The following is a 22,277-nucleotide window of genomic DNA, read 5'->3' as shown; positions in this document are numbered from 1 at the left end:
AACCCAAGCACCACCCAGCCACCCTGGCACATTGTGCTGCTGTGAAACTGCAGGGTTTGCTGGCGAGAAAGAGCCACCTCAGGGCATGCGGCTCTTTGCGGGTGTCCCACAAAGGTTTCCCGTAGAGCCAGGTGTGGGCTGGACACCGCACTGCTATGCACATGGGGGTGAGAACAGAACTGAGAAAGCAATCAGTGCTGAGGTATTTCAATAGTGATTTAATTTTAAAATCCATGTTATGAAAAGATAATAGAGCGGTTTGTAAGAACATTCTGTGACTTGTAGAGGGAAGGCGAGCTGTTGTGAAGGAGGAGGAACAGGGAAATGTTACTCATTGAGAAACACCTCACTTTCTATTGTAAAAGGCCAAAAGTACAGAAATCTTTGATGGAAGTGGGTTAACGTGGTTCATATGATATACTCACAACCTGGCAATGAACATCCAGTTTTACAAATGCAATAAACTGTGAGCACAAATGATAACATTTAAATCTCAAACCACATCATTTCTGAAGTGGATAAGGTATTTAGTTACCTGTATGCTGTAAATTGCACCACTGATAATTATCAGTGATAAATCCCCATTGCGATTCCCAGGTAATCAAAAATAAAACCTACAGAACTACTGGCAACGCCTTCCTGACAAGCCTTCCTGAAAAACCTTCCGGAAAAGCCTTCCTGAAACCAGTGTTTCTTAAGGTTTGATTAAAACAATGACAAGAAGAAGCTAAAAGGATGCTTTGTGACAGAGCAATGTAGGAAGAAGAGATGTTTGACACAGAGAAACCTGTGCATCTCCGCATTTCTTGTCAATGCAGCTCTTCCAACATGATGTTAGCCTTTGGATATGCCTCTACAGTTCTGTTACTTAGCCATAGTGTTGGAACAAGTGGGCAAAGACAATGTTTAGTTGAAAGCCCTGTCTTGGAGTTAAATCCATGTTTAGCATTTCTGTGCATGGAAAGCCAGTGGCAGCTTTATAGCATTTGTGGCTGAAAAATGTAACCTTTGCTTTTTATGGCCGGGAATCTCTCTGTTCAGTTATGTGTTGGCTGGGGATCTGAAGGTTCATGTCCCACTGATGACATTTGCTTTGGATTCAGGGTCTTTGTGGAAAGTAAGATGGTAAAACATCATGAGAATGGCTGGTCTTGAGTCAGTGGTGTTGGACACTTGTTTGGAGATAACCCAAGGATGACCAAGAGATCTTTACTGCAGTATTGGCACATTTGGGGGCACCTGGCTGCATGCTGAGGGTGTTCCCATCATGTTCACAGCTGGATTTTGCTTGGATGGGACAGTGTGTGTGCAGAGAAACTGCTAGTTTAAACGTGTCTGTTTCTGTAAGGAAGAGCATACTTCTCTTAACTGAGCTGGCAGGGCTTAACATCTTCCTGCCGTAGATGATGAATTGTGAACCCACATCTGAACCTACCCCGAGGCAGGGGTGCTGGTCCTGCCTCATCAGAAAGGCCATCTCAGGCCAGATGGTGCCTCCTGACAGAGCTTTCCCAGGGTGATGGGCGCCCATATGGCCCCTGCCACCATCCCGCAGCCTGAATCAGGCGATGCTGCTGATGGGTGGCAGCGGAGGTTTCACTGGGCAGTAGAAACCACAAGAGGGAGCTGAGGTCGTGGTCTGTCGATGTTCCCAGACTGCTGGAACAGCCCCGCTCCAGCTCACTCCTTGTCCTCTTTATTTGCAGGTTGTTTCTTCCAAGGATCCAGTGGCCAATGCAGCTCACAGAGATGTTGTGTTTGACTGTGGTTCTACTGGTGACATGGACCTTGGGGGGTAAGGACAGTTCCTGGGAAGGGGGTCCAAGAGTAGTTCCTGGATCCAAAGTAGTTTCATGGGGTATCATATTAGAGGTGTGGATGATTCTGTTTGTGAGGAGATAAGAAAACTGAGCAAAATCCTGAGTGTGTGGATCCTGCAGTCTGGGAGACTCCCCTAGTGTGTTTTGTGTGTGTACACAGCTTGTAACCAGGAAATGGAGCTTCTTCCTAGTGTTATAATGGAATAAATGAAAATTAACAGAAAGGAAACAAGGCAAATAGTTATTGACAAAGGTTTGCTCTTAAAACACAATGCAAATAGAAGAGCGTAACCTCAGTGTCAAGGCTTTCACTTGACTCACGTAGGTAATGTGGGGGCGAGAAGTCAGGGAATACCTCTGACACAGAGGAGAAAATGAAGTTCCTTTTGGAGTAGACTGGCGGGAGCCAGAAACCTTACACACTGATTTGGGAACAACGGGATCACAAGCATGAATTTCTTATCTTAGACATTCCTTATCCCTCAAAAGAAGGGTAAAACTTCTCAAAATACCTGTTTGGACAGAAGGTTTCAGAAAGAATATGGGAAAATAGTACAATATAATTCTGTAATGGAGATACTCTTTTCATGTGTGTTTTGCGCTGCTCACCAGATGGATCTGGTCTTTTCCAGGTGCCCAGGAAAACATCTTCTGGGAGGTCCAGCGCTATGATGGCTGGTACAACAACCTGCTGCACCACAGCCGTGGCTCGGTGGGTGAGTGCCAAGTGGGGATGGGAGTGGAGGGGTGGGGAGAACTGGCACTTTGACATCCGGACCAAGAGAGAAACCCTTTCCCACTTGAGCCCAAACCCAGGAGGTGGCCAGGTAATTCCTGTCGCTCGTGGTAGATCCCTAGATGTGCCTGACAGCCCTGTTAGAGCAGCCCGCGGGGGCCAAGCAGCTCAGCTTTAGTGCTGTGGCTGCATCACTCTTCCCTTCTGCACAGGCACCATCTGCGGGCTGTGCTGGGGCTGGATTATGCCAGAGTAGAGCCATTGTGGGCCAGTTCAAAATATCTGAGGTAGGGTGGACACAGCTGTTCCTAGCAGGCATTTCACTGATGGTCAGGGATCCCAGAGCCAGGAAGAGGCGTCATGAGCCAAAACCAGCATTCTGTTTGAGCAGCATTCAACACCAAGTCAGAGACAGACAAGTTCACCATCCAGGCATTGTGCAGACTATTCTTGTGACATGAAAGCCCATCAGGGAGTTCCAGTGGGTCCTGACAAACAAGATTTCTCTCTACCAGAGCACACAGGTCAACCCTTAATATTTCAAAACAAACCTAAACCCGAAACTAAGTCAGTAAATTCAGGATTTCCCCCAGTTTTAGGGATCCCCTTCAATGGAGATGCCCACCGCACGAAGTCTTTTGAAATGAAGAGTCTTTTGAAAGTCTTTTTGAAGAGTCTTTTAAAACGAATTTGCTCATCAGTGAGAAACGAGCCCCCACCTCCCAGCTTTTCAGTTATGGGTCAAGCAGCGGGTGCCAAATCAGGGTGCTCTTCTCCCTCATCTCTGCACCTCTGTGGCTGTTACCGCTCCTGTTTTCTACAATGTTGGCAATTGCCATGTTTACACACGATTGTATAATAAATACTGGCAGCTCAACAGCACTCCAGTTACCACCTGGAGTGCACCACTGAGCTCCCCAGGCGCCCAGAAAGCAAAGGGGATGCAGAGGGAGAGGAGAAGGACAACCAGAAAGTAACATGCCCACAAAGGATCCCTCATTTTAAGAGGACTGATCCCTGTGCTGTAAGAAGTTTGGGGAGTTGGTATCAGCACCAAAACTTGCATGTCCTTGGCCACTATAAGTGCCTCCAGTCTCTTTTATACCTTCACACACACTGGTGCACCCTGCTGCTACCATGGCTCCATGTGTCGTGTGCCGCTGGCCCCACACCATGTTGCTCTGGTGCCTCAGGTGCCCGGCTGCTGCGTCTCCTGCCGGCCAACTACGCGGATGGTGTCTACCAGGCTCTGCAGGAGCCCCATGTGCCCAACGCTCGCCAGCTCAGCAACGTGGTGGCACGGGGACCCTCTGGACTGCCCTCCAGGAGGAACACAACTGTGCTGGCCGTCTTCTTCGGTAAGAGCTGGGGGCTGCCAACAGGAGGAAGACGTAGGTTTCCTATGCCCCAGACTGCACATCAGAGCAGTCCTCACACCTACTGCTTCAGAGCAGACCCACACCGAAAAGATAAAGCCTTGCATATTGCCAACCACAGTGCTGTCCAGCATGAATTTGGTGGCCTTTGACAGTTGCCCCAAATGCTGATATTTGTCATTTGGAAACTTCCACGTTTGTTTTAGCGGTAGAGTTATCTCATTGCAAGACATCCAACAGACTTGATAAGAGGCACACAGTGAGTGATTGCTGGGCAGAATTGCTACAAGTCAGAGCAGTTTCTGCTGTTGCTCAGGAGGCTGGAGGGATCTTTGGTCACTGGGAAATACTGTTGGCTCATTGAGGAAACAGGCTGAATTTGTCAAAGATGTGGAGCACAAAGTTCTTACATGTCCCCAGATGCCCCAAGATGGGCCACTAAGGGGCAGAAGACTGTTGTACAGTACCATTAAACTTCTCCCTGGAGGCAGATATTGCCGTCCCACTAAACCTTAAGTTCGCCAACAGCAACAGTAGCCACTGAGCTCAACATCAGCAGCAACCGTTGGTGTTGAAGGCCACCAGCATGGAAGAGCTCAGGGAAGTAATGGCTGAGCCTTATTCCTGGAGAAATGGTGGCCTACAGATGGTCCAGCTGCTGAACCACTGACTGAATTTATCCACCTTGGTCCCTGGATGATCCTTCCCTGCTCATGGTGTCTGGCTAGGAGCACCAGGAGCACCATCTGCTCCAGGTGCCAGTGACCATCCTCCCAACAGCTGCTCCTGCTTGGCTCTCTGGCAGGTTTCCACATTCTCTCGGACATCCTGGGGACAGAGAAACCTGGCTGTCCCGCTGAGTTCCTGAACATCCACATCCCGTCCGGGGACCTCGTGTTTGACCCTGCAGGAACTGGCAACGTGGTCCTGCCCTTTCAGCGCATCCACTGGGCACTGGAGACGGGGCAGAGCCCAAACAGTCCCCGAGAGCAGGTAGGAGATTGCATCTCCTTTGCTCTTCCCCTTTTGGCTAAATTCCTCTTCACCAGATGTTTGGAATTATAGAAGCTGAGATAGCATTTCCAATGAAAAGGAGAGCACTGCTGTTTCTTTAAAAAGATAATTCTCTCAAGTGTTTGAACTGATTACAGATGAACCCAAAGCACAGCCTCCCAAGGTGTTGCTTTGCACGGAGCAACAGCTGTTGTTGCTCAAGATCAGAGCTTTTTTGGGGTGGGGAAAAAATAAGGAAAGATACTCTAGATCTGCTCATGACACTTATTTTAATCTTATTTTAATGCACATTTGAGTATCTGGCATGGTTTAACAAGAGCAGAAGAGAAAATGTAAAGGAACAGTTCACGGTCTTCCTTGGCTGCCAGCGTTTTTATTGCTTCAATCAAAATGAGCAAAGATAAGTCCGTTGGTATTGGATAAGAAACTGGTGAAACAAGTGATAGCCAGGACCTTTTTATGGCACGTGTAAAGAACTTCAGTAACAGATTTTTACATTTGTACCACTCTAGAAGATCAGTAATTAAGACATACATACTAGGCAACTCTGTTCTTTAAAAACGTATCACGAAACTGAGTTGGTACTGTCATGAAGTTGTAAAGCCTCTTGATTTCCATGTCACCATACTTTGCTGTGCTGAGGTTGGATGTGTTCCAAAGTCAAATGTGCTGTTTCTTTTAAATCTGGGAAGTTTCCCAGCCATAATTGCTGAAGAAAAACCACTCTGCCCCAAACCTTCCACATGACAAAGCGTGATGAGACCAGATTAGCAGGTCACATTTTCAGCAGTATTTCGAACCTTAGAAAAGTGAAAACTCCAGCATGCTTTCAAAAGAAAAATTACGTTTTCAAGGAAATATTTGGCAGAGGAGATACTTCAACATGCTGCTAGGATGGTAGGACTGTCAGCTGCGAGGACAGGAATCCCCAGAGGGCACAACCCCAATGTTTCCAGTATCCCCAGAAATGAATTTAGCCCCTTTCCAGCCCTGCCTTGCCTACGTAGGGATTCACTGACATCCAGTTCTGGGTACAGCCAAAAATAATCAGGGAAAATATATATGTGTCTATATATGTATTATTATTTATATTATTTACTATTATATAATATAAAAGTACATATATATGTACTTTTGAAAACCCTGTGATAGTCTTTTCCTGTACTTGTCACTAACTCCTAGTTAGTCCATCAGGTTGCACAGAGGTTGGCTGTGTTTGTACTTTCACCCTGATAGCTTGCCCTAAAAAGAGGGGATGGGGTGGCTTGCAAGACCAGACAGGTCGGGATGGGACTCTTCAGATGTTTTGCACCTTTTGACGCTCGTTCTCTAGACCAACGAGGTGACAGGCTGGCTGGATGGCAGCTCCATCTATGGCCCCTCGCACTCCTGGAGCGATGCCCTGCGGAGCTTCTCGGGGGGACAGCTGGCATCAGGGCCCAACAGGCACTTCCCCAAGGAGACAGATGGGAGAGTCCCCATGTGGAAAGCTCTGGATCCATCCACCGGACAGGGTGGTCCTCATGGGATCTATGGTAAGGGACAACCTGCAGCTTCCCTGGTGGTTTTCTCACGTTCGGCCCAGCTGAGTGACTCAGTGGAGGCTTTCCCCATCTCAGGGTGGGATGAGTCAAGGAAGGGGTCACCCAGTGCTGCCTTGCAGCATCCTCCCCCTCATCTTGGCAGGGAGCCATGGCCATTAATGAGCACGGCCAGGGCAATGCCTGAAGGTGACCCAAGTACAGGGCGGGGGGTACGGGAGCCCCGTGGGACAGAAGGCAGCATCCTAGCCCTAGGGGGAGGAAGATGCATGTCTGGCAAAGATGTGCTGGGAACTGGAGGTGCTGTGTCCCCAGAAGGCATTGAGTCATTTCCCAGCATGTGCGTGGAGGCTGGCGGGTGCTCGTGCCTTGGATCCGAAGCAATCTCCTCTTGGGAAAGAGGATGCAGATGATAAAAACCGGCTCAGCTTGCTTTGAATTCCTTATCTGCCTGACCTTCGGTTAGTGCTTGGGGCTTGTGCTGCCTCTTGCTTGCTCAGGTTGCTCACCTCCCCAGCGAGAAATGGCGAGGGGAAAAGGGCATGGGGCTGGGGGCCTCTCGAACCATGGGCATGGAAAACCCCTGGATGGGGAGCAGGAGGTGAAGGCAGGAGCTGCCCAAGTCTCCACCCATGGCTGCGTCTCCTTCTGATGTCCCCGGTGGCTCTTGCAGACCTGGGGAACGCCTGGGGGAATGAGAACCGCTTCCTGCAGGCCGAGAGCATCGCTTGGTTTCGGTACCACAACCACCTGGCTGCGGAGCTGGCCCAGGCGCACCCCAGCTGGTCCGATGAGGACATCTTCCAGCACACTCGCAAGAAGGTCATCGCCACCTTCCAGGTAAGGGATGTGACCCCACGGTCCCCAGCATTCTCCCTGGTCACGTCCCTGACCTGGCTCCCTGTGCCCTAGAGCATCGTGCTGTACGAGTGGCTGCCAACACTGCTGGGGAGAGCTGTCCCGGAGTACACAGGTGAGAGTCACAGCAGCAATGGGACCATGGGGTGTGTAGGGACTGGGGGAGCTTGGGGTCAGGGCTTAGTCCCCTTTCCCTCCGTCCTGGGTGCTGGATCCAGCCACTGCTGCCACCCTGCAGGTTACCAGCAGCACATGGACCCCAGCCTTTCGCCGGAGTTCGTGGCAGCAGCGGGGCTTTTTCTGGCCACCATGGTGCCGCCGGGTGTCTACAAGAGGTAGGAGCATCTCAGCTGGGCGGTGGGAGCATGATGCCAGGGGAGGGGATGCCTGAGATTGGGGTCGGGGCTGGGGATGGTCCCTGCCCGGCCCCTGCTTGGGAACATCCCTGGCCAGGGGCTATGTGTCCAGCCCTTCTCTGCTGTCTCAGGGACTCCAGCTGCCAGTTCCAGAATGTGTCCAGCCCTGGTGGCCCCTTCCCAGCGATGCGGCTCTGCAACAGCTACTGGAGCAGAGAGGTACGAAGAGGGGAGTGACAACATGCGGTGGAAGCTCCATTTCTCCCCAAATTGTCTTTTCATTGGGAAGATCCCTCTGAGGAGTCATTTCCCACAAAGAGAAGGGACCATCATTCCTTCAGCTGACGAGATCAGGGATGTGAGGACAAAATCTCTCTGCTTGGTGCAGAAACAAAACAGCTACTGCTGTGAGAAGTGCTGGTCTGAAGAGCAGCTCTACCTCCTATCCCCTGCTTTGGGGCTATTTTCCAGCTTGGTCCAGGTTGGGTCCCTCTTGGCTCCATGGCTGGTGGTGGTGGCAGGACCACTTTCGTGCCAAAAGCACTGTGTGGTGCAGCTCCTGATCCAGCTGTGTCCCCAGGCTCTGCAGGACACATGTGCCAAGGCCAGGAAAGTCCAGTGGTCACTTGGGTCCGTGGTGGATGTGCCCTGCTTGGGCAGTCTGTATTAAAGCTGGTAGAATGACTGGGGGGCTTCATTCAGTGCTTTACATTGTGGAGGACCACACAGGGGGCTGAAAGGGAAACTGGGCACACAGTGTGATGGCCAACACAGAGTGTGAGAACCTCCTCATCCAGACATCCCCGGATACCTTCTTCAGCCACAGTGGCCTTAAGACCTCAAGGTTGAGGTGACATAGAGGAGATGAGCCTGGAAGACCCACGGGTCCCCCTTCGCCTGGAGCCTGCACCCCTTTGGGCACTGGTTCAAGGGTGTGGGGCAACCGCACATCCTTTGTCTTGTCCTTGTCTTCTCATCTCCCCTCAGAGCACTGGGATGCAGCAGGCAGAAGATGTGGATGGCCTCCTGCTGGGGATGAGCTCACAGATTGCTGAGCGGGAGGACAACATTTTGGTGGAAGATCTCCAAGGTCTGCGCTCCCCTACACCTCAGCTGGCACATTTTTTGAGGGGGGGGAACCCTCTCTCCTGGGGCCATGTGGGGGACAAAGAGGGGAGGCAGGTCCCATCCCCACTGCTGTCAGCACCCAACCACTTGCTCCAATCAGCTTCAACCCTGTTAACGGAGGAGGCAGAGAAGCCACAGGGCATGCGAAAGCGTGTCCCTGGGTCCATCCTCACAAGGGCATGGAGGTGATCTCTATGTTCTTCAAGGCCTGTGGCAGAGCGACAAGGCCAGCTAGGCATCCAGAACAGTTGGGGTTGCCGTTTCAGCTCCACCTTACCATCACGGTGGTTTTGGTTCAACCTGCAGATTACTGGTACGGGCCTCTGAAGTACTCCCGCACTGACTTCATGGCCAGCTGGCTGCAGCGCGGGCGCGACCTTGGCCTGCCCACCTATAACCAAGCCCGGGAGCGGTTTGGTTTGCAGCCTCTCCAGAACTGGATGGACCTTGCCCCACACCTGGAGCAAGAGGTAACAGGAAACTGGCCTGGCATGGAAACCGTGCATGTCGGGGCATCTTGGGGCAGTCCAAACAGTAGCTGGTCTCTCCAGCAGCGTGTGGAGAGGGACATCAGTGCGCATCCTGCTCCAGCTCACTTCCGTGCCCGTGGGGCTGCTGCACTGGGGTAACCATGCAGTTGCATGGTAGGAATAAATCTGTTGTGCCCCGGTGCTGAGCTCCTGTGCTGCTGTGTGCTCTGCTCCTCCTGGGGCGGATGTTTAGTTGCTCAAGTCCAAGCTATGAGCTCAAGGCTGCATGGGGCTGAGCAATCTCCCAGCCCACAGACATGATGCCTGGCAAGTGCATTTTCCTTGCTCCTTCTGAGGCTTGTCAGGACTTTCTGAAGCCCTGACAAAATGCCCTCTGCTCACGTGTGTGTGATGTGGGTTTCTGGCCAGGTCCTGAAGAACGTTGCTGACCTGTATGCCAACAACACAGCCAGGCTTGAGATGCTCCCCGGAGGCATGCTGGAGGCTGATAGCCCCCTCTTCAGTGCCATCGTCCTGGACCAGTTTGTGCGCCTGCGCGATGGTGACAGGTTCTGGTTTGAAAACACCAAGAATGGGTAAATGCCTCTTCCCCATCGGGTGGGCAGAGCAGGCTGCCCACTGCTTTGCCAGCTCCCACGAGACAGCTGCTGGGGCTGGAGGAGAAACCAGCCTCCAGCTCCCTCGGTTCCTAATGCAGCATGGGGAGCAAACCCCAGCTCCCCAGGTCTCTGGGCTGAGCTGCGGCACCCCGGGGCCATGCTTAGCTCCGCCACTGTTTCCCCAGGCTCTTCACAGCCGCAGAAGCCAGCGATATCCGTAACACCACATTCCGTGACGTCCTGGCTGCAGTCACCTCTGCAAACCTTGCAGACTTCCAGAGCAACGTGTTCGTCTGGAGGGAGGGTGAGTGCTGCCTGCCATGCCAGGGCAAGGGGCCAAACGGCACCAGGCTGCAGTGCATGACAGCGAGGAGCATGCAAAACACACGAGTTGCTTGTAAGCAAGGCAGGCAGCGCTGCTGTTGAAAGTGGGCTGAAGTCCAGGCATCTGCATTGCACGAGTCCTGGAAGGACCCCCAGGTACAAAAGATGCAACGATGCCCCGGGAGGTTGTGCTGAGGTTAAGGCTTGGCCTCTGCCTACCCCGTGCCGTGTCATGCTCCTCACTGACGTGTCCTTTTTCTGCTTTCATATACATGCACGCACAGGTCTGCAGGTTAAACGTGAGCAACCTGAAACACAATGAAGTTCTGTAGATGACTTAAGCCTTGCGTACCATAACTGTGTAACTCTGCCTCCTTCTGCCTTTCATCGGCTGCCTGGGGTTGGTTAACCGGGGCTGCTGGGAGGGCTGGCGAGGCTTTCCTGGAACTGTGGTTGCAACAACACCGTGAACTGCACCAGCCAGATTTCAGCCCGCTGAGGGCTCAGGGCTTGTGTTCCTGTGCAGTTTTGAGTTCCCGTCAGGCTAGGAGCAGCCTTAAAGCCCCAAGTCCCACACTTACGCGGTCCATCACTTGGGTTACCTCCTGTGCCATCCTTGCAATGAGGTTTTCTCTCCCCACTGAGACCCAGAGACTCCTGGCACTATCCACAGCCTGTCTTTTCCTCTTGGGATTTGGCCACGCCTTTTCCATGTACTGAGAGCCTTTTATCTAGCGCACATTCCAGCCCTTGCAAGGCGTTTTGGTTCCCTTGGCAGTGCACCAGGAGGACTCCCTGGATTTGCAACACCCAGCTGGCAGCCCAGACAAGCAGAGGCCCTGAGCCCCAGCTTGCCATGGCCCAAGGTGCTTTTTAGTCATTGGAGAGGTGATGGTGCTGAGCTCCACTGAGCCCAGTTCTGCATGTGGTTTGGTGTGACATGCAAAGGTTCAGCCTGAAAACAAGGTTTGTCTCCTAAAGATCTCGAGCAGCCCCATTTGCAGGGTTTCCTGGGTCACTTGGCAATGAACCTCACCAGCACCTCAGTCGCAGAGGTTCCAGGAGACAATGGAGGTGTGAAAGGTAAAAGTCCTGTGACACTCACTGCCTGTCTCCTCCATGCAGGGGACCCGTGCCCCCAGCCCCAGCAGCTGACATCTCAACTCCTGGCCAACTGCATGCCCGTGACCGTCCTGGACTACTTTGAAGGCAGTGGCGCAGGCTTTGGGATCATCATCGTTGTCCTCTTCTGCCTGCCTTTAGGTTTGCCTCCCCATTTCTTTACCCATCTCCTCTTCTACTGGAGAAAGGGGCTGAGTGGCCATGGGCCCCTGTCCACCTTGATCATACAAGCGATGCTGCCAAAGCAGGAAGGAGCTTTGGGGTATCTCATGCCGCCTCCTCCCGTGTGTCCCCAGTGAGCCTGTTTGCTGCCTGGATTGTTGCTGTTCTCCGCAAGAGAGATTTCAAGAAGCTGGAGAAGAAGAAGGCCAGCGTGCGGCGGGAGGTGGCCAGTGAGGCGATACATGGTGAGGTGGCACTGTCGATCCCGTGGTGGTGCCTGGCGATGCTCCTGAAGTCAGGGCACATATCCAGGCATCACAGCTATTTGGCTTGGAGCTTATAGCTAAACTGGATATATTCCAACCCAAGCCATCCTCTGACCCAGATCACTCCTTACCTGAAGGAAATCCATGTAGGCAATTGCACTAGTAGCTACAGAACAGGCACTGTATCTCTTTGCTCTGGACACTGGAAAAATCTTGCCTCCCTGCTCCATGAGCTGTACGTGAGCTCCATGCCCATGCACTTGAGGTCTGTGTTTGGGAGATCATCATTTTAACATGAGTTTGGTCTCCTGGCAGATGCTCAGCCAGCAGTTAGAGAATAAATAAAACTGAGAACTGCTAGTCTAAATTTTCAGAAATCGGATGGGAGAGCTTATGCCTGACACAGCTAAGACTTGTGCACGCTTGTACCATTGCACCAGCGATGGCACAGTTATTGCAGCAAAGGCAGGCTGTGTGGTAGCAACCCAGGTGGCCCCCAGAGTGTTTTCTGTGCCGTGTCTGTACTGTGCAGCACTGGCAGGGAAAGAATGAAGGGCTGCCAGCCCTAGGTTGCAAGCTGAATGCAATTTCTCACAAGCCACATTGGGGCGAAGGAGGTGCTGGGATGAACAGAAGCACAGGTGCGTCTTTCCAACTGCGTGCTGTGCTCTGTCCCCTCAGCCATGGAGTGGCACGGTCCCAAGACAGACAGCTCTCCTGTCTACATTCAGCTCCAAGCTGACAAAGTGCTCAAAGTGCTGGATGGGAGAGGGTCGGTGCTGCGGAGCATCAGCCTGAAAGCCCATGGAAGGGTGGAGGTGATCGTCTCCAGCAACAAAGGGAACAAAGCTCTGCTGCTGAAGAGCCCTAAGGAGTATGACCTGGTGAGTACCATGACGCCTGGAGAGAGCCTCCTCTGGACCCTCCACCGTCCTCTGCCGCTGCTCATGGCACCATTCAGACCTTGGCTCTGGGATCCCAGGGCAGGGTAGGTCCCTAAAGGGTGGTTGTGGCCTCCTGAGAACCACCAGGTCCAGCTCATACCATGGAGTGTCCACTGTGGTGAACAGCAGCAGACGTTTGTACCGAGCTGGGGGCAGACACCTTCCTCCAGACTTTAGCAAATTGCGTCTTGGGTGATACCCGTGGACACAGAAATGGCATGCGGGGGATGGATTTGGTAGGGGAGGTCAGGCCAGCTCGGAAACAGACACTAAAATCTGCTGAGGAGAGTATGGGCTTTTAGCTGGTTGGGTGCAATGTCCAGCCCCAGCCTGGCTGAGCCTCTGCCACTCACAGCATTTGGTGGGGCCTTGTGCAGGTGCTGCTTTTCAACGAGGAGGCAGATAGGAGCAACTTCATGGGGAAGCTACGAGAATACTTGAGAAAGAGCTGCCTTGATCTGCTTGTGTCCGAGATGAAGGAGCAGAGCCTGCTGAAACGGGCAGTCACCCAGGAGCAGAGGAAACAAATTCTGGAGACTTTCTTTAGGCACCTGTTTGCTCAGGTATGTTTGGGTGTGGCAGGCTCTGATGCATGGAGGAAGGTATTTCTGTATTGACTGAGCAATGAATGTTGCTGCTGTTGGGCTCCGTAAGAGCTGGTAAGCCACGCACAAGGAAGCTGCCAACACTTTCAGGACCAAGGGACCTTTTCCCTTGTAGAAAACAAAGGGATTTCTGCTGAGGTGATACAGGTGGTTAAAGTTGCAAGGAGACTTTTGGGTGATTCAGCCATGGTCTCTGTTATGGTCAGTGGTGTTTAGTTTAAAAGTTGTATTGTGCAGGAGAAACACAGGACTTCCCCGTGGTATCTGCCATGAATTCTGTGCCAAGAGAGCCACCAGTCTTTGTGCAATAGGTTTTCCATGTGAGCACCAACTTGCTGCTCTGCCAGCACTCATGAGATTTGTTTTGTGGGACACAACCTGCAGGTGCTGGACATCGACAAATCCGATGCTGGAGAGCTCAACTTTGAGTCTTCACAGAAGGCAAAGGAGTCTCTGACATGTGAGCTGAGCAGGGCTGAGTTCGCCGAGGCCCTTGGGCTCAAAGCCCACTCCATGTTTGTGGACTCCATGTTCTCCTTGGCGGACAAGGATGGCAATGGCTACATCTCCTTCAGGGAGTTCCTGGACATCTTGGTGGTCTTCATGAAAGGTGGGAACTGATGGGGGTTAGTGTCTTCATCTGTTGCCCTGAGCCCCGTTTCTAGGCTGTGACAATGCCACCAGCAGAGTGAAGGACAAGATCCATCCAGCAGGTCAATCTGTAGGCACTTCTACAGATTACAATTCCCTTCAAGTGGCAGTGACAATGTAATGATGTTTTCTGTGAGGCTGTTCATGAGGGGAGCTATCTCAGAGCAGCGATTTGCTGATCAGTGACCTTCCATGGGCAACTCTGCCCTACCTTGAGAATGTATCATGCAGCTATCCTTGACTGCTGATAACAGCCACATCTGATATCAATTCTCATCCTCCCTAATGATCACTGGAAAGACAGATTCATAGGTGGAGGTGGTGAATGCCAGATTCAATCACAGCAGCTCCCAGAATAATTCTTTGCTATGCAAAAGCGCATTCTGAGTTTGCAAAATAATGCCCAACAAAGAATGTGTATTTACCCAACTTTTCACCTTGCACTTGAGAAAGTCAAGCAGAAGGGCAGCACAGGGCTCTGAAAGCAAATTCAGCTGCCATTCAGACTGTGATCAGCAGTGTGGTTTCAGACTGTTTAGAGCTGTGTGGCTTCACTGATGCTGGTCCAGACTCTCGAAGACGTGTCTGAAAGCACCTTTGTTGGTGAAACTAGGATCTTGTTATTTTACCTCTCTCCCTTGCTACCAGGGTCCTCAGAGGAGAAGTCCAAGGTGATGTTCAGGATGTATGACATTGATGAGAATGGGTTCCTCTCCAAGGAGGAGTTTCTGAGGATGCTCAGGTACTTCTCTTCAGCCTGCTAGACATTTTCACGATGTCTGAAGTTACAGGTGTCTTCACGAGCAACTTCTGTGCCTCAGACCCCAAGGAAGTTACACGAGAGCCCCTGGGCTCAACACTGACAACCAGGAGCCCATTTCTCCCGTGAAATTTGTCTGAGGCTCTGCCCTGTGTTATTTCAAGGACTCAAGCTATGGTCCTCTGAAGTTCTCATCTCTCCTCCTTGCTCCAGGTCCTTCATTGAGATCTCCAACAACTGCCTGTCAAGGGAGCAAGCAGAGCAGGTGACGGAGTCCATGTTCCAGGCGTCAGGGTTTCAGGACAGGGATGAACTGACGTGGGAGGATTTCCACTACATGCTACGGGACCACGACAGCGAGCTTCGTTTCACCCAGCTCTGCATCAAAGGTCAGCGGGAAATGGGCAGGAGCTCTGGGTCGCCCCAGGGCCAGCAGCACCCGTACATAGCTCCCCAATCTTGTCCTATCGGTCTTTCCAATCCCAATTCTCCGCGGGGCAGTAAGCGGGCATGGGCTGTCACTCCCCGCATGACACATTTTGCTCCGTGCAGAGCCTCTCCCCAATGTAGCCCTGCCCAGCAGAGGTGCCAACACTTTGTCCACTACATCATCCCACTGTAAATGGCTGTTTTATCCTTTTGGCTCCTGAAAGGTGTCCCCGAGGTGTTCAAGAAAAACCTACACAACCGTGTCTCCTTCATAAAAAAAGAGCCCAGAGGGTAAGCGCTCTTACTCATGCCGCTGCTATTTCTTCTCCTCTTTCTGCCCTTACGCACATCCATCCTTCACTGGAGCTTCTCCAGCAAATGTTCCTCCCAGGCCTTTGCACCCTCCAGCGCTGGGAATGGGGGGCCACCATGTGGGGACATGGCTGTGAGCAAGCCACCACTGCGGGGCTGTTGCCCTCTGCCCTCCTGTGGCTCCTGCAGAGCCCCCACTGCATTGCCTGCACGGCTGGGGTGTCTCGGAGCAGCGGTGGGAGTCTGGCCTCGCTTGTCAGAGGGACAGCGGGTTATCTTGGAGTGAATCCACCCCATGTGCTGAGCAGTTAGGATTCACACCAACAGGACACCTTGGCAGCTGAGCCTGAGATGGAAAGTGTCCATGGGGTGGTAGTAGGGAAAATTTTGGCGAGGCCAGGCTGGCTGCTGGCTGACCGACGGCCCTCTGTGCACGGACAGCTTTAGGTGAGACATACCCCTCTTTCTGGCAGAACCGTCTCAGACGGGGAGAAAGACCCAAACCTGGACACAGTGGCCCACTACAAGGATCGAGAAGGGCAAGAGCTGAGGAAGAGACCAGGCAGAAAGTGAGTATGCTCCTCTCCTCCTCAGGTTTCTTGCATCTGTTCACACCATAGGTCAAATGGCACGGCTGCAGGGAGGGAGTGCCAGACCATCACTGCAGGGGATGCTCCAGCCCCAGCAGGCACATCAAGCCCTTGCTGAGCACCTACTGTGGGGGCAGCAAAGGGCTGGCTGCTTTCCTGCTGTAGCTGGAGAGGTGTTGGTGTCTCTCTGATGACAAAAACAAATAATAACGAAGTGGTCAGCTCTGGAGAACATAACTAGTTTTTTGGGGTGTATGTCTTACCCATGGAGAGAGACATCTCATGGCAAGTCCTGCCTTCACTCCTCTGCCCCTCGGGACTCTGCTGATTCACATGTGGGCTGTCTGCAAGAGCTGCAGGAGAGGCTCCTGTCCTCACCACTGTGTCACTGCCAAATACTTCTACAAAGAAGCAGTTCAATGGCTGTTTTTCATGGCCAGAAGTAATATATTCTTTACAATAACCTGGTTTGCCTTGACAGTTCCAAGAACCTTACCTGACCCTGGGATATTTTTGAAGGCTTGAATATTACAACGAGAATCATCTTTTATGGTTCTTATCTGTGGTTTCATTTGTGAGTCACTACCTGATGATTTGTTGATCTTTCACGTAGACCAACTGATGGCCTGAGATCATCCACTGGTACCGTGTGTTGCAGGTCACTGCAGTGACTGCCGTGCAGAGGTGGTTGCAGTGCTGCAGAGGGAGGAAGATGCATTAATCTGGACCCTGCAGCCTTTGGTTGAACCTCAAAATGACACCAGTCTTCCTGTTTTTTGCCAGGGCAAAACAGTACCAGCTGCATTTGTACACTGAAGCACAACGGAAGAAGTACCAGCGAAACAAAGTTCAGCAGAAGATCCAGGAGTTCAAGCGTTTCATTGAGAATTACCGGCGCCACATTGTCTGTGTGGTCCTGTTCTCTGCCATCACCGCCGGCTTGTTCGTGGAGAGGGCATACTGTGAGTGTCCCCCCAAGCCCAGACGCTCCTTTGGAGGAGCTGCTCGCTGCATGGGGCACACCGGGGTGCGAAAGGTCTGGGCACAGCTTTGAACAACAGCATTGGTCTTCCTCTGGGATAACCAAAGAATTACTGAGGTCAGAAGGGACCACTGGGGGTCCAGTTTCAAAGCCGAACCAGGCTGCCATCTAGAGAGGGCTTCAGGAGCTGTTAGGTTGGAGATCTCACTGCCTTGCCAGGCCTGTGCCAGTGTTTGGTCATCTTCCCTGTGAAGTGTTTTTATTTTACATCTAACTTGAATTTCCTTCTGTGAAAGTCATGTTGTTTCCTCTCATCCTTTCACTGTGCAGCTCTGAAAAAGAGCATGGCTCTTTCCCCTCTGTAACTCCCACTAAGTGGTGGCATACAGCAGTGTGCTCCCTGCCCCATCTTCTCCAGCCTGACCAAGCCCATTTCCCTCACCCTCTGCCCTGTGGGACATGCCCCAGCTCCCACCCATCCTAGTGGCCTCCGCTGGGCTTGTTCCCATTCACTGATGCCTCTCTTGTATTGGGGTGCCCAACTCCAGAAACAATATCAAGCTGCAGAATCGCAGTGCCCTACAGAGGAGACCACTCACCTCCCTTTTCCAAGGAGACCCTGTCACCCAGTAGCAGCATGCCTGGGCCTGATGCAGTATATCATGCCTCTGGCCCCACACAGCCCCATCCAGATGACATTTTCTTGGTTGGAGCCACACAAGTGGCTGTCCCCTTGGTGCAGGAAGGAGCATGGTCCTCACCACCAGGCACATGATGTGCACTCTGCTCTCTTCCCCCCAGACTACGCCTTTGCATCCCCCAGCACTGGAATTGCGCAGACCACCTTTGTCGGGATCATCATTTCCCGAGGATCAGCTGCCTGCATCTCCTTCATGTACTCCTACATCCTGCTCACCATGTGCCGCAACCTCATCACCATCCTGCGGGAGACATTCCTCAATCACTACATCCCCTTTGATGCCGCCGTGGACTTCCACCGCTGGATTGCCATGGCAGCCCTGATTTTCTCAGGTAGGTGAGCTGCTGGCAGGGGGAACAGGAGGACATCATGGCACAGCAGGACCAGGTAGGAGCTTGAAGACTCATGTGGAGCATGGAGATACGCAGGCCCCGGAGAAGAGGAGGAATCACCATGTCCCTGGCACAACAGCAGGGTTGCCAGGTCTCCACCCACTGCAGCGGTGATGCTTTTCTCTCATGGTTTCTGTCTCTTACAGTACTCCACACTGCAGGTCACATAGTGAACGTCTACATCTTCTCAGTCGTGCCTCTCAGCATCTTGTCCTGCCTCTTTTCCAGTGTCTTTATGAATGATGGGTAGGTGAAGTTTAAAGCAGAGCATGTTAAGCATAGATGGGAGTGAAAGTGGAAGCCAGGAGTTTGGTTTCTCCCAGGTCTGCCGACTCCCTGGTGCAATTTCTTGTCCCCCCCCCTAGGTCACAGCTCCCTCAGAAGTATTACTGGTGGGTCTTCCAGACCATTCCAGGTGAGAATGGCAGGCAGTCCTCTGCCCTGCTCCAGGGGAGCCCCGTGGGGGATCCCAGATCCCCACCAGCACCTCCCAACCCCTTTCACAGGCATGACAGGAGTGCTGCTGCTCATCATTCTGGCCGTCATGTATGTATTCGCCACCCACCACTTCCGACGCGTCAGCTTCCAGGCCTTCTGGATCACCCACCATCTCTACGTGCTGCTCTACGTCCTGGTAAAACCTATGGGTTGGGGAGGGAGGGAGGGACAGTGTCAATGTACCACAAGCCCATGGGAGCTCCCAGGGGACCCAATGGCCCCAGTCCTAGCACCCCACTGCTCCTGAGCTGCCACCGAACCAGCAAAGGCTGTGCTAAGCCCTGTGCTGATGAGGGCTGCCCCCTGCCGTTGCCCAGGTCATCATCCACGGCAGCTATGCTCTGGTCCAGCAGCCCCGCTTCCACATCTACTTCATCATCCCAGCTCTCATCTACGGTGCAGACAAGCTGCTCAGCCTGAGCAGGAAGAAAGTGGAGATCAATGTGTTGAAAGCCGAGCTCCTGCCCTCAGGTACTGCATCCCTCTGGCCGCACAGTGCCAGGTCAGCCGAGGCCCTTTACAAGAGCGTGGAGGCTGCGGGGGTTGGAGGAACCACAGCTCCCCCAGGGTGGGGGGTCTGTGGGGGTGCCGCATGGCAGCAGTCCCCAACCCAGTGGCGTGCAGGTGACTCTGGCCCCAGAAATTCGCTTGTTGATTGTCCTGCAGGCTGGTGGCTTGGATTGGCACCTCCAAGAGGCAGCCACATCCCACTACACGATCCCCTGATGCTTTTGCAGCATGCCTGCATGGCAAGGGTCTCCTCTGCATCTCCCAGAGTTAGGGAAACTGAGGCACAGAGCTCAGGCCATCACACCCAAGCCCAGCACAGCCTCTCCAGCATCCTGAGCACCATGCCTGGCTCCACCGTTTGTCCTCAAGCTCTGTCCCAGCCATCATTAGGACTGCTCTAGTGCTCTGTCTTTCCTTGAGCCTTTCCACCACTCAACATCTCCACCTTAATGACAGAGGTAACGAAGTCCCTGTCCCCCCTCCAGGCGTCACCCACCTGCGGTTCCAGCGGCCGCAAGACTTTGACTACAAGTCCGGGCAGTGGGTGCGCATTGCCTGCATGGCCCTGGGCACCACCGAGTACCACCCCTTCACCCTGACCTCGGCGCCCCATGAGGACACTTTGAGCCTGCACATCCGTGCCGTGGGGCCCTGGACCACCCGCCTGCGGGAGCTCTATGCCCCGGAGAGCCTGGCTCTCCTCGGCAGGCTGCCCAAGGTGAGGCATCCCTCTGGGGATGGGAACACCCAAGCCAAGAGCATTTTGGTGCCGGTTTGTGCCTGGCCCAAAACACTTCTCTAGCCCTGAAGGTGACCGAGCCCTGGGCAAGCAGAGGAGGGAGATGCTCTGCTGATGGCTGGCTCCTTTCTAGCTCTATCTGGACGGGCCCTTCGGGGAGGGCCACCAGGAGTGGCACAAGTTTGAGGTGTCAGTGTTGGTGGGAGGAGGCATCGGGGTGACGCCCTTTGCGTCCATCCTCAAGGACCTGGTCTTCAAGTCGTCCATCAACTCCAAGCTGATGTGTAAGAAGGTAAGGGGAAGCATCTGGAGGGCGAGCGCCCTCCTGAGATAAAATCCCCCGTTACCCAGCTGAGAAGAGCCCCATGGATCTATGGAGGGCTCCTAGCCCTATACAGAGCCTCATCCCTCTCTTCTGCAGATCTATTTCATCTGGGTGACACGCACGCAGCGGCAGTTCGAGTGGCTGGCAGACATCATCCGCGAGGTGGAGGAGGCAGACAAAAACGAGCTGGTCTCCGTGCACATCTACATCACGCAGCTGGCTGAGAAGTTTGACCTGCGCACCACCATGCTGGTGAGCCCCGTGCCAGGACCACCCATGGGGAGGCTGCCAGGCCGTACTGCGCCATCTGACGTGCGCTGATCTCTCTTTCAGTACATCTGCGAGCGGCACTTCCAGAAGGTGCTGAACAAGAGCCTGTTCACGGGGCTGCGCTCCATCACCCATTTCGGGCGCCCGCCATTCGTACCCTTCTTCGACTCGCTGCAGGAGGTGCACCCTGAGGTTAGTGCCACCGATGTGCTTGGGGCCAGGAGGGGGACACCCACCTGCAAGTGTGGAGGACACTCATGGAACCACTCCCAGCCTTTCCCAAAGGTCCTTGGAGACCTCAGTGGCACCTGCACTGAAAGGAGGGCAGAAGGGCCATAAACCCTCCTTTCCCTCCAGTGCTGGGATGAGCCATGAGGGTCAACAATGCCCCACCACAGCCATATGTGCCCCTCCAGTGCCTGTAGCTGGCAGAGGCCCCAGAGCTCCAAACCTGAGGTCCCCATCCTTCCCCCATGCCCCTGTAACTCCCCAGGGAGGTGACAACCTCCCCAAGAGCCTCCTCAGGCTGGTGTCTGTGCCTGAAGCTGCTGGAGGGCATGCGGCCAGAGCAGGCTGACCCCTTTGGCTGCCCTCTTCCCCCAGGTGCACAAGATCGGGGTGTTCAGCTGTGGTCCACCTGGAATGACGAAGAGCGTGGAGAAGGCTTGTCAGCAGCTGAACAAGAAGGACCAGGCCTACTTTTCACATCACTACGAGAATTTCTAACCCTACCCCCGTTTTACTCCCGTGGGCTGCAGTTGCCATGGGAAATGGGTGTTTGACCCCAGCACCCATGCAGCGAGGCTTCGGGTGGTTGTGGTCCCAGGCTCCCACCTGCTGCCATCCCTGGAAGAAACCCACCCATGACCATGAGCAGCCTGGCACACACAGGAGCCGCGACATGGTGCTCGGTGCACTGGCAGAACACTGCCTTCCCGGCATCGCCCCGCGTGAGTCCCATGTGCTGGCGGCTTGTTTGTCTCAATGCAGGAAACCCAGAATTTGGTTCAAGCCCAGCTCCGCCACCTTAATCCTGCAAGCTGGAGGCCGTGCTCCATGGGGGTCACGGGGGAATGGCTCTGAACAACTTCAGGAAAGGGGCTTGGTGACTGCACTACCCCAATTCACAGCACTTTGCCCACAGACCTGGGCAGGGGGCACATACATGGGGTGAGGAGGCAGTGAGCTAGCTCCCCACCGCCCCTCTCCTGCAAACAGGCTCAACCTCGCTACTGTACCTGCTCATCAGTGCTCTGAGCCTTCCCTGGGTTTGCTTAAGGCCTTAGCACTGTTTGTGTTGGCTTCTTTCAGCAGCATCCCCATCACTTTGATCAGGGATCATTTGTGCTTGTTTAACTAATGCCTGGCTATGCATCGCTGGGCTGCTGCTCTCACGGGCTGTGACTGAACAATAGTATTTTATCTTTGCTTAAATAAAGCTGACTGATGTTTTAAATCACTTTCTGGGTCCTGTGCTGGGTCTCAGTCACCTGCAGACTTGCAATACTTGTAGCACCATGTTGGCCTTGCTCCCATTACAGAGCATTTGCACCATCCCACTGGGAAACACATTAAACAGGAGCAAGTTTCCCCTCCACTGGTAATGCAGAAGGGCTGGGGGCGGGAGAGATAAGGACTTGAGTCCCATAGACTATGTCCTAGCAGCCTCAGCAACGTCCCTGCAGTTGGCAATGCTCCCAGTGAAACCTTGCTCAGGATGACATGTTAACCTGAGCAGTACTTTGACCACTTCTTCTACAGTGACTAAGGGAAGTCT

At 53.3% G+C, this 22,277-nt stretch overlaps 1 protein-coding gene across 1 annotated transcript; it reads left to right on the top strand.

Annotated features, from left to right (window-relative positions):
- Window positions 1-1,696: 1,696 nt before the first annotated feature.
- Window positions 1,697-21,997, top strand: LOC121076231 (dual oxidase 2-like). Its single transcript, XM_040570355.1, has 33 exons — window positions 1,697-1,795; window positions 2,453-2,536; window positions 3,750-3,914; window positions 4,738-4,925; window positions 6,280-6,481; window positions 7,161-7,327; window positions 7,400-7,460; window positions 7,584-7,680; window positions 7,833-7,920; window positions 8,689-8,791; window positions 9,136-9,299; window positions 9,729-9,895; window positions 10,105-10,223; window positions 11,369-11,506; window positions 11,662-11,772; window positions 12,475-12,677; window positions 13,115-13,300; window positions 13,727-13,952; window positions 14,642-14,735; window positions 14,967-15,142; window positions 15,407-15,473; window positions 15,968-16,063; window positions 16,868-17,046; window positions 17,868-18,098; window positions 18,305-18,404; window positions 18,524-18,573; window positions 18,665-18,792; window positions 18,974-19,127; window positions 19,652-19,884; window positions 20,039-20,197; window positions 20,327-20,482; window positions 20,564-20,692; window positions 21,104-21,997. Exons 1-33 carry the CDS (start codon window positions 1,735-1,737, stop codon window positions 21,224-21,226), a joined length of 4,605 nt encoding a protein of 1,534 aa, XP_040426289.1. The 5' UTR covers window positions 1,697-1,734; the 3' UTR covers window positions 21,227-21,997.
- Window positions 21,998-22,277: the final 280 nt, after the last annotated feature.

Source organism: Cygnus olor, chromosome 11 (assembly GCF_009769625.2).
Source record: "Cygnus olor isolate bCygOlo1 chromosome 11, bCygOlo1.pri.v2, whole genome shotgun sequence".
NCBI classification, from domain to species: Eukaryota; Metazoa; Chordata; class Aves; order Anseriformes; family Anatidae; genus Cygnus; species Cygnus olor.
Note: the sequence above shows the minus strand (reverse complement) of the source record. Positions and strands in the feature narration are given on the sequence as shown.